Below are 21,272 nucleotides of genomic sequence, written 5' to 3' on the forward strand. Positions count from 1 at the left end.
ACATCCTGGCACGACCCGCCGCCCCCCGTACAAATTTATGTTTTAAATACAGAACTTTCAGACCCGAAATGAATACTTGCTAAGTATCAATGCTAATGGGCTTTCTTTTTGACCCGCCGGTTTTAATCCGCTCAGTTGTTCCACACTATAGCAGCACAACTCCTCTCCTCTCTCTTTCCTTCCCTATGTACTGTCATGTATTAGTGCAAATTAAGTGCTTGTGTTACCTGGAATTAAAAGCATCTGAAAATGCTTGAAGTTAATCGCCCAGGGAGAGAGTGTGCACCGGATTGGAAATCAGTCATAAAAATTCCAAGCAGGTAAAATGCCTTTGGGCCATAAACACGGCAATGTAAGAACTGGGTTTTTTAATTACTTCTCTTCATCTGCCCTGGTACCATGAAAAGCAGCAAGAAGACACCTTTGGATGATGATAAAAGATAAAACAGGGATTGTAAGACTTAGTTTCCAGGTTTCAAACTGCCTTACAAACGAGCAAAATCTATTTAATGTCACTAAATGTGATAGATAGGGCTGATTCGCTGTTGCTTTTGTACGGAAAGACTATTTTAGAGGTCCATTACCAACTTTAATCGAGGAAGCAAGCTGGTCTCTTAGGAGCTTAGAAGGATTGGGTGTTCTTCAATTCTGCAAAAATCCAACTGCAACAGTTACCCATTTCTAGGGGGGGGTGGATCCAAAAAAAAAAGAGGGGAGATTTAAAATGGATATAAGGAAGTTGTTCACACTGAGGGCAGTGAGGCACTGCACAGGGTGCCCAGAGAGCTGGTGGTGCCCTATTCCTGCAGACTGCCACGGTCAGGGGACGGCGCTGTGAGCACTGCTGGAGCTGTGGGTGTCCCTGTGGGACCAGACAAGCCTTTGGGAGTCTCCCTCCAGCTCAAACCATTCCATGATTTCTTAAGGAATCATTTTTATTGATCACCATTACATTCTCTAGGTTTGCACTGCATGCTCCTACCTCACACACCCAGCTAGCAGGGTCCATTGCGTGCTATTTGGACACGTGTGTGCATAACTTATGGTGTTACCAAGGGAGAACACTCCAACTGTTACCTAACATATAAAATAGAAAGGCATCAGTTCCCTGTACCTATGGAAACCGGCAACATCCGATGGGACTTGCACCTTCTAAACCTAGAAGGAAAGAGATGCCATAAATCCAGTAGCAAGAAGCGGATAAAGCTGTGTATGTGGTGTTTACAAGCAGGGATTTAACAGTGGGTGCTCATGTCAGCACAGCCTCAGTGTTTGGAGCACAGCCCTAACATGACCTGAAGCTACAGCTCTTCCTTGCATGGCTGTGCTCCTGCTGCCGCCTGCGCCGGGCTGGCTGGTGAAATGGCTGCTGCAGAAGATGGCTGGCTCCATCACGCCCACATCCTTGGTTCACACACAGCACTATGTAATATCAAAGGCCTTTTCATTAATTATTTTGTACACAGCGCAGAATTTGGGACATGCTATTCAAGGCTTCAGGCTGATGAGGGGTGAAAGATGAGATGATATTTTCTTAATTGCTTAATGACTTGGGAGACACTGTGCAAATGAGGGCTGCATAAACAGCTAACATCTCCTGCTTTTTCTGTTTAATTTGGGTGATACAAGAATGAAACAGCATGGCTTTATGTGTTTTGGCAAGGAAGAATGGATGGGGAAACACTGGCAGAGCAATTACAGGAAACTTGAAACATGCCCAGAGTCAACAAGATGACTTAACATTTGTCCTTTTAAGAATAAATGCTCGTAATGATTACTTGCAGTTCAGCAGATAGTCTTCAAGAAGGAGCAATCATTCGAGGTGTAATTGTTAATCCTGTACGACTGTGACTTAAACACACTTCTTAGTTATTTTTGAGGGGAAAGGAGGATGGCAGAGCACAATTGCAGACCATTAAAAAGCGACCCATTTATACTGCAGTGTTTCTTTAAAAGGCTTAGGTCATCCGATGCATTTTTAGAAAGATGTATCTTTAAATCGATAGCAACCAAAGCAAGACTGAGGAATATCTCAGCTGGAATCACCCACTGGGTTGTGAACTCTAGCACATGCTTTCCAATGCCACAACACTCCGAACCAGACAAGCCAGAAAGGGATTTTCCACTTTTAAGCATTTTTAACTCTCACACTGGGATTTCGTGAAGTGCTCTGAGATGAATAATAAATGCTCAGAAATATTCCAGACCTCTCTGCACTGCAGAGATAAGGATGCTGGCTTTCCATGCAGGCTTTCCGTGCAAACACAGCATATGAGTGTGTTAAGGTCAATATGCATATATTTGAAATCGTTTCATTTTAAGTGATGCTCTTCAGAGGACAGGCACCGTAAATCCCAGCATGAACTCTGTTTCCACGTCTTCTTTTAAAGGAAGTAAGATATTGTTTTCACTTAGAGATGGCTTTTTCCCCCCTCTCCCTGCATAGAGAGGAAGGTAATCTCAAGCTCCCATGACAATTAAACTCCTGCAGGAAACAGAAAGCATTCTTCCTTCAGTAGCAGTATTTGCTTCCTTTCATTCAGATTTTTTTTAATCTTCTTGCAAGCAAATAACAATAGCTATCAGACCAGAATATTTGCCTGGAAAACCCACTTTAATCCAGAGCAACAAGTGTTATGGTGGGATGTAATTATTTTACAGGGCAATTTCCTTTTTCTAGCAGCGCTGGGACTGCTGTAAGGAGATCACTTCTGCAGGGAAGAGACTTAGCTGCTGATGCTGAAAACAGAGATGCACCTGCACTGAAGCTAAACCACAGGGTGGGCAGCAGGTAGCTGGAAGAGGTTTTGGAGAGAGAAAAGGAGGGAGGAGAAAAAGCTGTATTTCATTTTTTCCTTTAAAATACACCAATTTTATTATTCAGAGATGTTCTGCTGTTTATATACAGGTTTATGAGGAGTTTTGGAGTTTTGATTTGGAGTCCTTTTACTTTCCTCTGAATCTGAAAGAGGAATATAGACCAGCAAGTGCCAAATCTGGGCTCTTCTGGGCTCTCAGGAGACTTGTGTCTGCTCAAAACTCGTGCACTTTCAGTACTCAGTGAGTAAGGGTAACAGAATCGTTTCTGACATTTACTACTCCTTCTTGAAAACCACAACTTTCACTGTGAAATCATGTTTCAGCTGGTCCTGTGTCATTTATACTCTATCTGACAAACCTACAAAACTATTAGAAACTCCCCTTGCAAACAAAACTTTTGCTAATTTCATATGGACCATTTGTTGTTGTGTCTCCAGACAAAAAAAAAAAAAAAAAAAGTAAAATAACATTCAACTACCAAATTATTTGTCCTACATTTAAACTCTTGTTAAAGGGGCAAGAAGAATGAATAAATGTGCATGGAAAAATAAGAGCGGAATGTCAGAAGGCAGCAACAGCAGTAAGAGAAATCAAAAGGAGATTAAGAACAGAAAACTGTAGTGTCACCTTGCTGTCTGCATACTTATACAGTTCTGACGTAGACTCATCTCCTGGTGGGCCTTTCATTATGTCAGCTCCAGGCTGCCCATGGAGATCCCCTCAGATGGAAGTTTTCAGGAAAAAAAGGTGCTTTGCTTTGCTTTACCTTATTGATCTGAGAACATACAGAGACAGGAAGTGTTGTTCTGGCTCAATTATTCACAACAAAGCAAGCAAAGGATTGTCAGATTTTGGAGGGAGAAGAGTGACATATTGAAAAGAGTGACACAGCAACCCAGCAAATGGGTGATCATGGGAATGGGTCACCTATCTACAGTGCCACAGAAGCACTGTGCCAGAACTGATTTCTAAGCAGACTCTACAGCAGTGCAATAGTCACCAATTCATAATTTGCAAATAAAATTTTTTCCCTCTCTTAAAAAATCTGCTTGTTTTTTAACATCATAACAGTCCCTTCCCCTAAAACACACACAGCCATGCACACACATGCAGAGTGAAATTCAGGAAGTCCTTTGGCTGTTGTTACTGTTTAATCCCTGTAGGACAAGAATTTACTGCCTGCAGAAACTCTGCTTGGTGTTGAAGAGAAAGCCTCTTTCTGGCTTTCTGTGCCAATCAAACACTACTCCTAATCTGAAAGCAGTTTGGGATAGTAAAGCCAATCACTGAAAGCTCTGGAGCGTTTTTTGTTGTTGTTCTTTTTAACACAGGAGCTTGCAAAATTTTCGATTTTAAACAGGGTTTGTTGGTTGTTGGTTATTGCAGCATGACTTAGGAGTAGGGCTGCTTAAAGCTATGTTTGGAAATGAGCCTACCTGGTTTAAAAGCTGCGTGTCTGTGCTTGAGTTAGAAGTGAAGTCTAAGGATATGAGAACTGCAATTGTTGCTAAATCTTCCTTTATCCTCAAGCCAGAGTTACTCAACTTTCTCTTCCTAACAACTCTGATAGAAGAAAAACAAAACAAAAACACACCTGCCAATCATTAATTTCTGTTTTTGTCATTTTCTCATGCTTTGTACCTTTTTATTTTATGTTCCCATAGAATATTTTCCCCTAAGTGACAAAGAAAATGCACTGCACTACATTCACACTGAAGTCCCATCTTCATTTTAGCCTTATACTAGCCTGTAATCCAGCGCGTTTTTAAAGCCTTTTTAAAACCTGATTGTGATTCTATTCATGCCTTTTAACACTGAATCTGCTGCTAGCTGTGTTACACAAACAAAGCATAAACAAAATTTGTACTCTATATTAAGCAAGTTAAGATGGTCTGAAGGTGTCACAGAGTTTGGGACAGTCACGCACTTCTCCACAGGTGAGCTGAACAGAAACTGAAGCCTGACAGCACACCCACCACACCATGAGGTTTGTCCAAGTGTTTCCCACAGGAAATACTTCAGAGTCAGTAGCACAGGAGTAAGTGGAGCCCGGTGACCCTCAAATACTGCATCTGATGGTTACACATTGATTTTAAAAACAAACAGCCACCAAGGCAGAAAAACCAGCACGTGCTCTTAAACTCTTAGTGCAGTCTGTCAGGGGGAACAAAGTAGGTATGTGTAAACAGAAATCATTTCAGCTGTTATAACAAGCTCATTAAATTATCTCAATCCTCTGAATACTTAAGAAAACACCATTAATTTAATGACTCACACTAGTTCCAGTCTGCTAAGCAGTAGATCACAGTTTAAGTGCTGGTACACTTTGAGAATACACACAGGGAGCAGTTCTGAAGTGATAAGGTTTTAAATTGAAAATGACTTGGTAGGAATTTTCAGTTTCTGATTTTTATTCTGTCTACAAGCCAAATAGCAGGCAAAATTAGTCATTCATTCTGAATAGCTCCTACAAAGTGCTTCAAGAGAAAGGTCTGTGCTACTTCTGTGCTTTGCTTCCTCTAAGCTACTGAAAAATCAACCAGCTTAGTAAAAGCCAAATTCACAAAGCTGTTTATTGACAGGACACAAGTAATCCAACTGGCAGAAGGTGAAGTGTGTGCAGCGAGATGAGCAAAGCTCAGAAAGCTCCTGGGAATGCACTGCTTCTCACCTGAGCTCCGATAGGAACCTCCCCTCCCGTGTGACACTCAGGTGCTCAGCACCACGACCCCTTGTTTAAGCAGTGCTTGTCAGTGCTCCAGGTTTCACCTATTAGCTATCATGCAAACTCCAAGAAGTGCTCATATTATGCCAGGAAATCCAACCTCCTCCACAAGAGCCGAGGAGTCTGAAGCAGTAATACACTATACAATATTCAGCATTTTTACTCTCCTACCATTAGGAGATTTGCCAAAGATGGAGCACTGTTATGAAGATAACTCCTGCTTCAGCATCTTCATCTGAGCCCCACACAGTGACACTGCAGGCATCTCAAAAACGGCTCATCCACATAACAGCAGCACGTATTCTAACCTACCATCATCTGCCATCTTATCTCCTCACCTCCATCTTAACTTTTTTAGTTTTGCCAATTAAAGACTTTTAAATTAATGGATACAGCAGGTTGTATCTAGATACGTTCCACTTGCACAGATGTACGCACAGACTTGTATCACTGCTCTCATCCCACATTCTCCTGCTTTCACTTCTGCACTGAGGCAACATATATCCATGAAAAATACCAAAACACTCAGATCCTTCTGCTGAGAACTGTAACTCCAGGAATTTTTCTCACGACATACGCTGCTTTAATAAAATAAAATTACTGTCGCTATTAATTGCGATGCAAGTTGTAATCAGTCACAATGCCAGGCCAGTTGAAACCACCTGTGGCACAGCATCCAAATGTGGCAGGGTTTTGGGAAGGCAGTGTGTGCTGTACATCTGCTGCACGTGTTCTGGCATTCACTGACTGCCCTTTGGCTCCTTTAATTTTCAGAGTAAGGTTGGTCTCTTTGCACAGACAGGATACAGCAATGAAGATCTCACTGCCATATCTGGAACATGGGAGGGATGAGCAGATACAGAACTGACATCTACCTCAACAGCAGTCCTGGAAACATTCCCAAAGTGAAGGATATAGAAGTAGTAGAGAAAACTGCATTAATTAATGCCACAAGGTCCTCACAACACACAACTGGCAGAAACATCTCATTAAAAACAGAGTAAAAAAGTTCACCTTGAATACAACACTCACAGCTTCATGTCAGAAAGAAGTCTTCTAGAAAACAACCCTGAGGTTTTGATTCTAGCCATACATACATAAAATTTCCATTCCCCAGAGAATTGCTACCAGTTTTAGAGCCAGGGGAGAGGTTTTTAAAGACAAGATGTGACTTCAGACACACACACACAATTTTCAACACGCCTGTGTGAACTTTGCATATTGTGACTACAGGGACACATGAAAGCTTTCAGTCACAGCCTATAGGTGGCTTTTGTTATTTTGCTTTTAAGAACTTAATTTTAAAACTAACCCTGCTTGGTGGTTAAATGTCTAAAGGTTACTTCTCCATTCATACCTGATACACAGCTAGCAGATGGCTAATGGATTTATTCAATGCACATCTGTAAAAGGACACTCATCACACAGTATTCTCCAAGCCAACCAGCACCATCCAAACGCTGTTCAGACAGGGTAAAATGGTTGCTGTTAAACCTTTTAAGATCCAGATTTAAAACTGCTTTATGTCCTGTAACATGCTGCAACCTCCACAACAATTGCTCTTCTATAAAAAAAGCTTCACATTTTTTTACTGGTATTTGTCTTTTGTCTAAAAATATATCTGTAACAACTAAAGAAGAAACTTTTCCTAGGGAAGCAATGGGGTGGTGGTGGTGGGGAAGCTGGTTAATATCCACTGGCACAAACGACAGTTTAAAACGCCATGCTTGGATCTCCAGGGATTTAGATTTATTGGCATCTTTACTCGCTCGGCCTTGAAAGCCTGCAAAGCCAGCCAGAAAGAACAGTGTGTATATACTGAGGCAGAAAACTTTGCGAACGATGGACATTTTTCACTGATGAGTTCTGTTTTTCCAAGAGGATGGAGTGAAGAACTGTAAATAACATGTTGGGCAGAGGTTAAAAAGTTATCTAGCTTTTTATAGGCATCTTTAAGATTTCATTGCTTGCCCGGTTTCTGGTCTTAATCCAATCACTACAAATGTTTCACTTGCACGGTTAACTCCTTGCTTACCTTTGTTTTCAGAGTTGGCATTAGGATTGCATTGAGAGAAAGAGCACACAGAAAAGCAAGCCAGAGACAGCACGATCAGATTCATTTGTAGTGAACTAAAAGCATTCTTCCAGTTTAAACATTAGAAAATCTGGACAAGATGTATATGAGTACAGTTGTAGAGTTATGTTAACATTACAAGTGGGAAAAAAAAGGGAGAACAAAGGAGACTGGCTGGTTACTGGAAGAACAACAGCTATCAGAAAAGAAATCTTGCCACCTTAGCTCTCATTATAGGGGCAGTGAACATCAGTGCTTCCTCCACTCTCCCTTCCCCCAGTGGAAGCTATGTGCTCTACTGGATGACAAAAATAATGGAAATTACTATGCTTATTTGACTAAAACAAGTGGATTCTCTAAAAGCTGCCTTATCTACATACAAACATTCTGTCTGCTTCAGATACAGACAACAATATCAGCAAATGTAACAAAGAGAGAAAACAGTCATTCTCTTCCACACTCCCACCTCACAAATTGAATTTCAGTCCCAGCTTCAGAAAAAAGTTAGTGTCACCTCATTATGTGTCTTAATTAACCAAATTATACAAACTCTAATTTTCATTTAAAAATTTTCTAGACTTGGTGATTTAATGCAAAAATAATCTCACAGATGTGAGTTGCATTTAACCAATGCAGACATACCTTCCTGCGCCTGCAGGATGCCCACCTGTGATCACAGATGAGCTCCTCTGCCCTGTGGTGCACTGCTCACGGACTGCTGCTCAGAATTAAGCACCCAGCTCTGTGCCATGGTATTGCTCCACACAGGTGATATTTGAAGGAAGATTGAGCAAATCAACAAAAACCAAACAGGACCGACGTCAAGGAGCAATGGATGGGAAAACACTGATTTGGTTTCACTCTGCAGTGCTTCAGACTTCAGCTCATGCCACAATCACAAAATAACTGCCTTATACAGCTGATTTTGTTTACAAATTAAGTCACGGGATTATGAATCATTTGGTTCAGAAGGGATTCCTGATGGGGTTATTTATTCCTGAGAAGCTTTCCACGCAAATATCTCTTCACCCACACCAGAAATGGTTTCCTCACACAGCTGAAGAACAATAGCTTTGTAATGACATTAGGCAGGAACGTAGGAAAAGCAATGAAACACTTGTTAAAATTTCAGAGGCAGCAAGCTGGGCAGGCAGCACATTAGCTCCAACACATCCCCAGTGCAGAACAGCAAGGTCATCCCTTGTCTCGCCTTGAGGAGGGGTGCTGGGTGACCTGCACAGCCCCGACTCACACAGCAAAGCTTCCCTGCAGCACAGGGGCTCCTAACAGCATGCCAGGGCACTGCTGACAGTCCTCCTTCCCACCCTGTCAACCATTTCAGCGAGGAGCTGGCTCTCCTGGCAGATGAACAAAATGTGCATGTCTTGTACTGCACTTCACAGCTGAACGCCTCATAGTCAGTAGAAAGCCGACAGTAAGAATTTGCATCGACTGAACTTGTACTAATAGTAAGCTCTTTGGAAGGGTCTCTGCTGGGGCCTGCAGTGAGAACACAGACATTTTATAGATGGAACAGGCCATCTCCTGGAAGGATTATGTCTTTTCAAGTAGGTGGGGACTTAACCATCCTCTAACCAGATAGCTCTATCTGCCACATTACAAAGCATGAATACAAGAGACTGATGACATCCGGTGTCATTGTTTTGTTTTGTCCAGCTGCACAGAAGTTCAGAGTCAGTGGTGGAGGCCATCTTTTCTAGACACAATTTTGTGTGCCACCAATTAAATGCTACTAACTCTAATAATTTAAAGTGCTATCTAGCTGCCAGAATCAAAAGTTTATTTTTAATGAGCCCTACAAGTACTTTGAGTCCTTTATGATTTCTGTTACCTGTTAGCTGCATAAAAATGGCATCCGGAACTCTCAAAAGCAAGAAGAGCAAAACTGAACAGCCAAAGCCCTTGTGACTTCTGGGATGTCACTTGAGCTTTGTTGTGTTTTTTTTTTAAAACTTGATTTGGCATCCTCTCATTCTCACTTTCACGCAAACAGAAGTGCTAAAAAGACCAACTTTTTTTCTTTTTTTTTCTTCTAAATTGCAACCAATAAGCGAGCTCTAATACACCCATTAGTTCTCTTGGACCCCTATACACGACTGAACACCAGCTCCAACCGTGCTGAGGCAGAACCTCAGCTCACACAGATTCACAGTAAACTTCTTTGAGTTCTTCCCCTTCCTCCCCTCATTCAAATGGCACTATTTCTCTTAGGAAACTCTTTCCATGCAGCAGATGTCTCAGAGCTGGGAACACATTTGCCAACTGAAAAGACACGCACAACTAATGAGCAGGAGAAGAGTAACCCAGATCTATCATCAGCCAGGGACAGAAAGAAAAGCAGAGCAGCTGAAGTATAGGAGAGCAACCTTGGGCTGATGTTGCCTCTAGTTTCAGGCTTTTCCAAACAAACTGAGGCTACAGTCAAGCTACTCTTGGCCCTGGAGAGCACTTGGGATTTCTTTGGGTTAACACCAGTAGCAAACAGGCTGGATAGAACAAAAGCCTGGAATACCCAACAGACTTTGTTTCATAATGGAGACCATCCTAACAGATTTCATTCTTCCCTTCAGTGATATACATCCAGTTTTCTCTACCACATCACACGGCCAACAGACATTAAAATGCTGTAGCAAATGTTGCGCTTTAATTCAAGTTATGGAAGTCATTAATGCTGAGGTGATACTTCAGGAGCTGGGAGAAAAATAAAAGGTCTGTATCAGCTCAAAAGAAAATTCCATATACTGAGTGCCACGTCCTGACAGTGATCAGTAATGTGCCTAAGGGAAGATATAAAACCAACTGAGGCATACAGTGAAACTTCTGTGATACAAATTCCCAGCTTCCCCCTCCAACAATGCTGACAAACTTTTCCCCTACGATTTTACACTGGAGACTTCATCACAGCCTTCATTTCCTATGTCTCAAATTCACCCATCTAGCTCCAGTTGTACAGAGTCCCAAAACACAGTCAGCCCTTGCAGCTTGCTCTCCTTTTCAGAATAATTTTCCTCTGGAAAGATTGAGATGTAGCTTTCAGAATCTGAAACACAGCTAGGGAAAGAACCAGCTATTTGAGGAAAGCAACCAAGTATGCACTGGTTATCACCCTCTTGTTAAGAGAACTGCCAGTAGAAACCTGCAGCACTCATCCTTCAGCTGCTTGGTGCCCAGATCTCACAGGTCTGTACATCAGAGGTCTGTTGGCAGTGCCTGCTTGCACCCAGTATGAACACAGGCAAGCTGAAGGAAATCAAGGCTGTCTCAGCTGGGGTTCCAGTGGGTGATACTGCCTTTGTGTGACCCTGCTTATTCAGACCACAGAGTGAAGAGCTTTGGGGATGCAGCAGAGAATAAACATACCACATCTCTTCTGGAATTAAAAATAGAACAATTACCCTAACAGTTTGCAGCCTTGCAAGACTTCATGCACACGAATGTCTGCACTATATAGAACGCGTGCATGCAGAGTTTTCATATATTTACTTATGAGGAGAACAGCTACCAAAATTGGAAATCAAGATCTTTATTACGGGAAAATGTGCCAGGAAAATACAACTCCAGTGTATTAAGCCATATGGAGAAGTTACTGAGACACTGAGCTCAGCCATCAAAATGCTTCTTCCACAATCACCACCCACACACAGACTGATGAATACTCATCATCTGTGCATGAAGTTTCACTTTGTTTTATTAATGACAGCACAAAATCTGAATAAATAAAAATGTGCCCTGCTATATAAAGCAATGCTATGGTGGTTTTTAGGTTTTTGTTTTTCCCCGATGAATTAATTTCTAATTTAGTTACTATAGAAACCATTCTGGAGCCCTCTAAGTTTTCCTGCATATTTACACCCACAAAGAAGAGGAAAGCTGGAGTGAACCCTGACACAGAGGTTATGGAGAAAAGTTCAAGTGGTCAAACAAAAAAGACTCCTGAAACACTGCTGAAACTCCTGCAAGTCTAACTGCAGTCATCACTGCACCAGTCCTAGAGCTTTGGGGCTGTTCTCCTTCATTTGGGAAGCAACAGGTACAGTGATGCAATGAGCATGCTCTACTGGAAACACATAAAAAGGCCAGTTCTGCACATCCTGGTATCTCCTAATATGTCAAATAAGAGGAAATCAGGCTAAGCAAATGTGTCTTTTTTGTTCATTCTAAAGACAGCAAAAATGAAGAGATTTCAGTCGCAGCTGAGTGACAGCTAACAAATTGGACAACAGACTGACACACAGTCGGACGCGCAGTCCTGCAGTAAAAGTGAACGGGAGACAGTTTGCCCCATGTTTATTTCTTTTCATACAGTGCTCTCATAAACATTTCATAAATAATTCTACTAGGAGTATGCATGATTTATAAAATGTCTGGGAGCAGCAGGCTGGCACAGTCCCTGCTCGTCTTCGAGCTGCTTAGCTTTCTCTTGCACATTATTGTTTGTACTTGTAAAAACAAGCCAGCTGTAATTTCAACAACCCTGGATCTGTGTCTGGTCAAGAGACTAAAAACACTATTGCTACTGGCTCCAATAAAGTATAGGATATGGTATTGCTGTGATAGATTGTATTCAGAAAGCCACTCAAATATTCGCTTAATTCTTTCGCAGCATGAAACCTAAAGAGTTCTCAAAACCAAAACCAAACTCGTTATATGGAGGCAAACAGACATCCTACATGAAGTGTTTCTGTTCAAAATACCCCAGGGAAGGCATTCATAGGCTTAGGTTAGCCATTTCATTTCTGAGATTATGTGACTGCTTACTTGTGTAGCAGTCTTTGGAGTTCTTGTTTTATCACCTGAATCTGTGAGCGAAGACACCAGCGGGGCCAGTGGGCCGTACCACCATCTGCCTGTGGTGGATGGCACACAGGTCTGCACTCTGACCACTGATCCAGATGGTGCAGCACTCGTGCTTTGCTTACACTGCCAGCCTAGGAGCTCTGCATGGGAACGAGCTAGTTAGGTTTAACCCAGACAAGTTCCCAGAAAGGTTTTTCTTTCCAAGTTGCTCACAGATTTAGGTTTGCCCCATTCTGGAATGTCAGATGACATTAACAGTTTTTTTTTCATGTGTACTTGTTGCCATTTCTCTCTCAGATCTGGATTTTCTCACTGTGCTATGTTTGTGTCATCTGTACTGGATTACTGCCACACGTTCTACACAGAGCACTGCTTGAAGAGGATTTTGAAAATACAGATAGTAGAAAATGAGATCACCAAAATATTTAATCATGCTAAGCTCATTACGTGTATAGTATCTGTCAACAGCAAGAGTAACCTGCATGCCTGGAGGAGTAGTCAGGATGTTAGCACCAATTCACCAGGACCCCCACAAGCTGTGCCAGCCATCCCTGGTTATGCTGTCACCACAGCAGAGCCACACTGCAGAACTCGAGTCCCCAGTGAGAAATGTCTCACACCTGACTGCAACATTTTCAATGCAAAACTTGGGGCTAACACTGACCTATGTCCAAGCTGAGGCCATCACTGTGACTTATTTCCTCACTTTTCTACCAGTGTTGCTGGTACATTGCACCAGGCTAGCATATATCTTTCATTGAAAACTATCCTTTATTTCAAAGTGTTTCTCAATCCTAGCATTTTTCATTTTCAGAGTATAAAAATACCAATATGGGGAGTAAAGAATGATTGTCCTATAAAATAACAATGGAAAACATGCACCTAGTACTGAATTCCCCATTCCTCAAACATGAAAATACATTCTTGACACTTAACGCTGCGATGATGAACAAGTCAGCCACCATCATGCAAAACTCACACGTGACTTTAAGAATGATGAATAATTTCATTAACATCTACAAGAATACTTGGTCAGCTGGGCTGGAGATGGATATTCACAGATGTCAAGTGCTAATCAGAGTGCAGGATTCTTAGAGAGAATGCAGGCAGATATTGAAGGACAACGCCATGCAGTCATCAGTCGGGCCACAGCTGTTTGGTCCACATCCTATCAGGCTGGCAGTAGTTGTTAATGAAATTTTTTTTCCAGAATGACATTATTCTTTTCACAGATAAATCCAGGATATCATTTTGAACTGCTGTCAATATCCCTTAGTTGTTCAGCCCAGCTGAGGGACTGTAATCAGAGGAAAGCACTTAGCAAGAAGTTTGTGCAGAGGTGCTAACTAACAACATACAGCAAAGATGAAGATAGATGTTAACAAGTATAAAATGGAAATAAATTTCAGATGAATCAAAATCAAGCTAGGCTATAGCACTGCATGGGTATGCACAGGCAAAATTCTGTCACTTCAATCACAAGAAACCACATCATAGTCCAGAAACAAACAGAACATTTCTGGGTCCTTCCCACACACCACAAGCCACAGAACAGTTACAGAATCCTATCACAAAAGAGCACAAAAAACTAGAACACAGCACAGAGAAGCCACAGATACTGAAGGCAACAGCAGTGCATTGGGCCTCAGTTGCAGCAGGGAATCTGATACATAAGTGCACGTAGAAGTCTCATAAGTATGATTTCCTACATTACCCAGAGAAGCAGAGACCACCATGTGGACTAAAATATATCACATACACAGGAACAGTCTATAAGACTGCACTGCTGCTGGGCTGTGTGGCTTGGAAATATTCTTTTTCTGAGCTAAAATATAAACGCAGAATAAAAGAGCTCCTTCCAGCTCCTGAGATTTCTGAGAGCAACTGGCACTACTTGTTGAACTTGAGAACTAAAAGTCCATTTGAGAAAGAGTAAACAAGAGGATAATTACAATTAATAGAATTGTAATTTTTAGAGAGTTCTCAGCCACTAAGTACATGGTAAATGATGTGTAACAGAAGTGCTGACACCTCCCAATATATTCAAGCTCATCAGAAACAAACCCTCTCATGTATTTCCCTCCACGAGGAGAAACCCCAGCAGAAACCTCTATTCTACAGTTCTGCCTTTCTGTTCACTAATTATGTGGCTCATTTAACACGCCTTCCCCAAATTTTACATCACCATCCTTTCAGAAGTCTTTCAAATGAGAAACAAGTGTTAAAATGATAGCTGAGAAATTAAGGATATGTTTATCAACGGCAGACTTACATTGAAGAAATTGGTCTTGTTCCTCTCGCAGAAGAGGCCCTGTGCAGGCATGTGCTTCAGCTGCTGCCAGGGCACGCCGCTGCCCAGCAGCACATCACGGGCCCACTGCAGGTTCTGTGGAAGAAATGGGGCAGGTGAGTTGCAGGAAGATAATGGCATCACTAGCTTTGATTTAATATCCTACCTATTGCAGATTGCTGCTGTTCCAGCAGCATTTGTGGATGTGTGGTTTGGGGATGACGTCCCTCGGGAAAGACAATCCAGCTTGCTTCTCAGAGTGAGCACTCAGACTGCTCAGCTCCAGCTGAGGATCAGTCAGTTCCCTATGGCTGCAGAATGCCACCTTGTACCACAGACTCATAGAATGGCCTGAGTTGAAAAGGACCACAGTGATCATCTAGTTTCACTCCCTGCTGTATGCAGGGTCACCAACCAGCAGCCCAGGCTGCCCAGAGCCACATCCAGCCTGGCCTCGAATGCCTGCAGGGATGGGGCATCCACAGCCTCCTTGGGCAACCTGTTCCAGTGCCTCACCATCCTCTGGGTGAAAAACTTCCTCCTAGCATCTAAGCTAAATCTCCCCTGTCTTAGTTTAAAACCTTCCCCAGGGCTAACTGCCAGCAAACCCACCAGCGTTAAGGTCAAACACGAGAGGTAAACACTAAGCTTAAAACTGTGGCTCTCTTTCACTGGGATGCTTAATTCAAGTCTTTTATCTTTACTCAGCCCTCCATGTAATTTTACTTGATCTCTTTGGAAAATTCTGTGCCTATCATCAAATTTAGTTAATGCTGCTCAATGGATTCACAAAGAAAGCACTGGTAGGGGAATAAATGATAGACAACAATCACAGATTTCTAAGAGCATTACCTAAGAGATGCATGTACATCTCTTGTTGGTTGAGAAGTAAGGGACAGCTGTTGGCTCTGGGCAAAACATAGTATTCAGGATTACCAACAGATGGGACAATTATTAATTGCAAGGTTTTGCTGACAGTGGTTTTTATTTGCTGCATTTTTTTCTATCAGTATTAGAAAGTAGCATTAGAGTTACATCACACTGAGGATGGTTTGTTTTGGTTTGTTAACTCTCTTACAGAGCAGACAAAAGAGAGGAAGCCATTTGGTTCTATAGACAGAAGTAAGTGCTCAATTCAGATTTGTTTTCTGGGGACTGGAAATATGCTTCTGTGAATCTTAAATGTGATTAAAATCATGTCCATCTGACAAGTATACTCCACTCGCAGTATCACCTCAATACTTGTGCTGTCGGTAGCAAAAACCTTAGCTTGTTTTCCAGATGATTTTCTCTACAAGATTTTGATGAAACACTAAAAGCTCTGCCTAATCATAAGTGCTTTGTCCTAGTGACAGCAGTCATGCAGCAGTTGCCAATGTCTTACAAAACTGGAATGTCCCCTTTAGCAAAATGCTGATCAAGAGAGTTGAGCATAGGAAAGATTATCCAGATATTTATGGATATCAAAAACAGTTCATTCAGAGAATTGATGCAGGTGTTTAGCTATAGAGGTAGTCCTGAATCCAAGTTTCATGCTGAAAAAATCCAGAGATCATGAAGGGCAGCGTCCTGCTCTGGTGCTCTGCTTTGCAGGTGATACTGACTGTTGTATGTATTTGGTACATGGAATTCATAGGCTTTTACTGACTATGATGACAGTGACCTCGGCGAGAGCAAAAAGATCATCCAGACAAATGGGACAATTATCTGGGACTTCACACAATCAAAACTAATGGGAATAAAAAAAAATGTACTTACAGACTTTCCACTCCCCTTCTCCTTAAATCAGCACAATCAGTTATTCCCACTAAATACGCCTGAACAGCTCTCCCAGCTCATTAGATTTCACAGTCTGCTCTGCTTTGTTTTTAGCTGATGAAGTTATGAGAGGTGGGTGAATGGATCCAGGACACAGCAGAAGGGATTTATTCCTGTTGGCACACTGCTTGTCGGCCTGAACTGCTGGGTTTAGCTGGCTGACTCAGGACAATTATAAAGCACTCTTTCCAGTTCCGCTGTTGCCTCCCACCTCTTCATCACCCCAAGATTCAAAGGCAAGATGACTGACAGGTAAAATAAATTGCCAAAGAAAGTTTACTAGCGTTGTTAAAATGGAAAAGAAAAATCTGTTATGGTCAAGTAAATGAAAATCTCAGTCACCTCAGAGATGGACACCCATTAAAAAACAGTGACAAAAGCCACCAATACCTAACTTGGAAACTCTGGGAAGTGCTGCTTCACCCTGACACCATTAGGCACGTACTCACTATTCACAGAGCTTTTAGCAATAGTGATGAACAATGTCCTGCCAGGTCCTGTCTTCTTCCCTTCCAAAGAGTGCCAACGCTCATTTGGGAGATAAAGACTGAACATCACAAAGGATGAAAACTTCCAGAGAGACACGAGGTGAATCGGAAACTGAAGCTACTCCCAAAACTAGTGATGAAGCAACTTCTGAAAATTCACCCTTGCTTTCCTGCATAACTGTTTCAAAAAAAACCAGCTGTGTAAAATTTCCTGTGATAACAAAATAAGATAAATAGCCTCCAAAGAGTAAGTGGGGTTTTGATAGGGGGGGAGAAGAAGTTAAATATATGTAGTCCAAGATACGTAGTCCAACAGTATGAAAGGTTTTTGAAAAAGATGTTAAAAAGAAAGCTCTTTACTATTTTTATTAATCTTTCAACAGCAAAACATGTAATACTGCAGAAAAGGGAGAAAACAGATTGCATACAGAAAACTTGTTTTTCTGTGCAGTGTGGAGACCTGCCAATCCTCTGCTTTCCTGGCGAACCATGAATTCTGGCCATCAGTCTCCATTCTTCATACATATTCCTGGCACTGGTACATAAATGCTGAATTTTCCAAGATGGTTATATGCATTTTAAAACTCATCTCAGCTTTCTAAAATTGCCCAGTAACTCTGCCTCCAGACTTCCCAGTAAGTCTGCCTCCAAAGCAACTCAACCTGATCTAGTTTATTAACTTCTTTGGTTGGGCTTGTCACCAGGATATCCAAGCACACTTCTCACTGCAAATGCAGATCCTTGTCATGTTTTTAATTTGCTCAGGAGTGAAATTCCCACCATCGATACATTAATGTACCATTAAACCATGGATATCCAACACTGTTCTACAAAAGGACTTAAATGAGTTGTTTAAGAAAAAGAATTCTAACCCAATCAACGTCTATCATCTGTACCAGTTGGAAGTCTGGGGTTTTGTTTTTTGTTGTTGTTTTTGTAGTGCTGAGTAGTTGTTCGTTAGAGAAATAATAAAAATGGGTATTAAAAGCCAATATTGCTCCTTGAAACAAACCTGATAACTACTAGGCTCACATGAGCAAGATTCAATTTTTCTGAGACAAGATAAGTCTAGAAAACAACATGCATTTTATACAGAAAAACATCACAATTCAATATGTTGATATTTATATCTGGAGTAGCAAAGGAGGCGGCATCATCACTGAGAAAAAAATGAAGAAAATATTTTACAAGTAGTTCCTCAGGCAAGGACACATGCTATTTGAACCACTGAACTGAAAATAGACAGCCTTTCTTGTTAAATGTTGATAGAAAATCATTTGTCAGCAACAAGTGACAGATTGCAGGAGTCTGCAGCTCCTCTTAATGATTAGTTTCAAGAAAAAATTAACAACTGTCACATACAAACAGCATAAGAATGTTTTCAAAACAAGTTCTCTCTGAAGAATGGTCATATTTGTCTGGATAATCACTCTACAGCCGTATGAAATATTCATCACCTTTCATCGCATTGCTAATACATGCTATTGCTCAATTTGCAGCAGTACTGGAAATATGTTTTCTACTATGAGTAAATGCTATTATTGCTTCTGTTAGTTTCCCTTTCCTACTTGACTGCACACCAGAGATTTGATTTGTGAAAGCTTCGGTGGTGGGAAGGAGAAATCTGGAAGTAATGCAGTGCAGCATGAGAGAACGCAAGATTTGAAATGCGATATTTGTGAGTTTAAACCTTAATTATGACAATTAGCGAAAGAGCTCTGATAATTTCTACTACTCACACACATAAATAGTATACAATACATATATTACTTTTAATTGTTTCAAATCTGCAGAATCAGATTTCTTACTTTTTAAGGCACCCTCTCTCACCTCACATGCACACATATAGCTAACATACATTCAAATTAAGAAGGCACATGTGTACATGTGCTGGTTAGAACCAAACTGCTAGTGGTCTCCATGCTTGGATGCTGGATACATTCACTCTTACAGTGACCTCAGACAGCCAGAAAGCTTATCTGGGTCACTTGGTTTGTTTATATCAATACTAAAGCATTACTGCTTCCAAAAGACTTTTCAGTCCAGTTACTCAGTGGAAGAAACAAGTACTGTCATTTTTATTAGAACACCTTCGTTTAGGTGATGTATCTAAAAGCTAATTCTCTGCTGAATGACAAAAAATAATTTAATTCAACAATAATAATTTAAAAAAAAAAAACAAACAAACAACAAAAGACCACCAGATTGCGCAAATCCAAACTAGAGAAACAAACTTATCTGCTGAACTTCAACACCACAACTTTTCAGTCAGTAGAGATGGTCACACAGTTGATGTACTGAGGCAATAAACACAGCTAGTCAGCTGCTGGATCAGTGCTCTGCTCACCTTGTGCGTTTTGCTGTAAGTGTACAGATAAGCCAGTCTGTAGAGGCTCTTGTAGTGCTGAGGAAAGCGGCTGAGACACAAGCAGAAGGAGGCAACACACTGCTCTGTCAGGAACTTCCGCTGCTCCTCGAGGTCTGCTGGAAGACCCTGAGGGAATTCAGATCCATCTCCACACGTTTCAGCTTTCTTCTTCCAGTCCCACTGCGAGGGTGGGGGGATTGCAGCTTTGGAGGGATTGCCAGAAGCAGGCTGAGGGTCCACCAGAACTTTCTGGCCAGCAGCCTCAACAGCGTGGTAAGATTCTGAGCTCTCCAGCAGCTCTTCGGATTTTCCTGTAACTGGAAAATTGGGAGAACTAAACATGGCAATGAAAATAACAAAACGGCAGATGACACGTACAGAATGACATGAGCTGCTACAAATGGCAATCCTTTTCTCCAGTACTACGTAGACATGTTTAGCAAATGCTTTCTGAAAAAAATTATGACTATGCTTGATGTTTACCAAGTAAGATAACTGGGGGGATGGGGTGGCAGGGAAGCAAGTAAGACTTTAAATTCAATGCAATTCCATTGCAAATACAGTAAAAAAGAACAGAAAATTAAAGCCATCCTGCCAAGTGAAATCTTATTCTCAACAATGTACCTAGAAGAACACACTTCCAGAATCCAATTTAGGCTCAGAACTATCAGCAGCAGCTAACCCAGCCTTGTAGATGCGCAACAGTTTTCTATTTAGAACATGTAAAACACACATAATGAATAGAATAACATACAGCTACCATTTAAGTTTATTAAGCCTTAATAAACCTTGACACTGAATGGGGTTTGGAGATGAGTCAGGAAGGTACTTTGCAGTTACAACATTTTTTCTAATAAATGTCAGTAGAGCAAGAATTCAACACAGTTTTCCTAACGGACAACTGACAGCAGTAACACAACCAACTCACTGCAAGCCTGAAGAACAGCCCTGGTTTTATCCATCTCCCAAAAGTTACTGGATTTCGTGGTTGTGTAAATACCATTAAAAAACCCAACAAAACAGGAACTGATGTATACTTGTTTTGATGCAAACATCACCACAGATTTCCCTGGCTGAGGTATGTGCTGAAGCATTCTTAGGAACAAGAAACCAGGCTGTCAAAGTTAATGAGCAGAAAGATGGCAGTGGGCACTTGCTACTAGAGACATCAGTGAAGTGCATCAGGGCTGTCTATCCACACAGCACACTTTGTGGTTCTGTGGAACTGGAAGAAATTAAAGCATAGCCTGAACTATCAAAAGAGCCTGAACACACAAAGTGCCCACAACCCAGAACAGTGGGCATAATTAATAAACTCATTTTGTTTCTCTTTCCTAGTGAAGTGTGCCTTCACCACTGCCATGTTCAACTGTGCAAATACTGGAGAGAGGGAAATTCCAGTTTCTGGATAAGGTCTAAAAAAATTCTGAAACAATTTTTCCAGTGGAATTCAGAAGACTTCCTACAGAAGTTTCATTATATGTGGAAAAGTGTGGTAGAAAGCAATTCCACTCTCCAACAACATAAAATATCCAGTGGAATAAAACATCTAATTCCACTGCTGCTGCTTTTTTAAGAACTGAATATCAAGCAGTTGCTTGGTTAGAACAAAAAGTGCATCTGTATTTGGGAAAAAAACTATTTTCATTGAGATTATTTTGAAATGAGTATTCACACTACTTAGAGATTTGAAGCACTGAAGCAATAGTAACTAATACTCTAAAAGAAGGCAAGCAGGTCACAGGGTCACCAATGACAAGAGTTTATCATGATTTTCTGATTTGTAAGGTTTAACAGGCATTACAAATTGGGATGATGGCCACATGAGCAAAGCACAGTTTAGCTTAAAATTATAACATATAACATATTAA

The 21,272-nt window shown here is 41.2% G+C and overlaps 1 protein-coding gene across 8 annotated transcripts in view; it reads right to left on the reverse strand.

The window, feature by feature from the left end:
• Positions 1-21,272, reverse strand: part of CABIN1 (calcineurin binding protein 1) — a 93,325-nt gene that overhangs the window by 42,226 nt on the left and 29,827 nt on the right. For all 8 annotated transcript variants that reach the window (XM_042828695.1, XM_042828692.1, XM_042828694.1 and 5 more), the window contains exons 29-30: positions 19,381-19,718; positions 14,710-14,823 (exon numbers count right to left, since the gene is read on the reverse strand). In XM_042828695.1, the coding sequence (XP_042684629.1) occupies positions 14,710-14,823; positions 19,381-19,718 (452 nt within the window). The remainder of the gene's footprint in view (positions 1-14,709; positions 14,824-19,380; positions 19,719-21,272) is intronic.

The sequence above is a fragment of the Centrocercus urophasianus genome, unplaced genomic scaffold (assembly GCF_019232065.1).
Source record: "Centrocercus urophasianus isolate 14NV4802_14NV808 unplaced genomic scaffold, USGS_Curo_1.0 seq_30, whole genome shotgun sequence".
Lineage (NCBI taxonomy): Eukaryota > Metazoa > Chordata > Aves > Galliformes > Phasianidae > Centrocercus > Centrocercus urophasianus.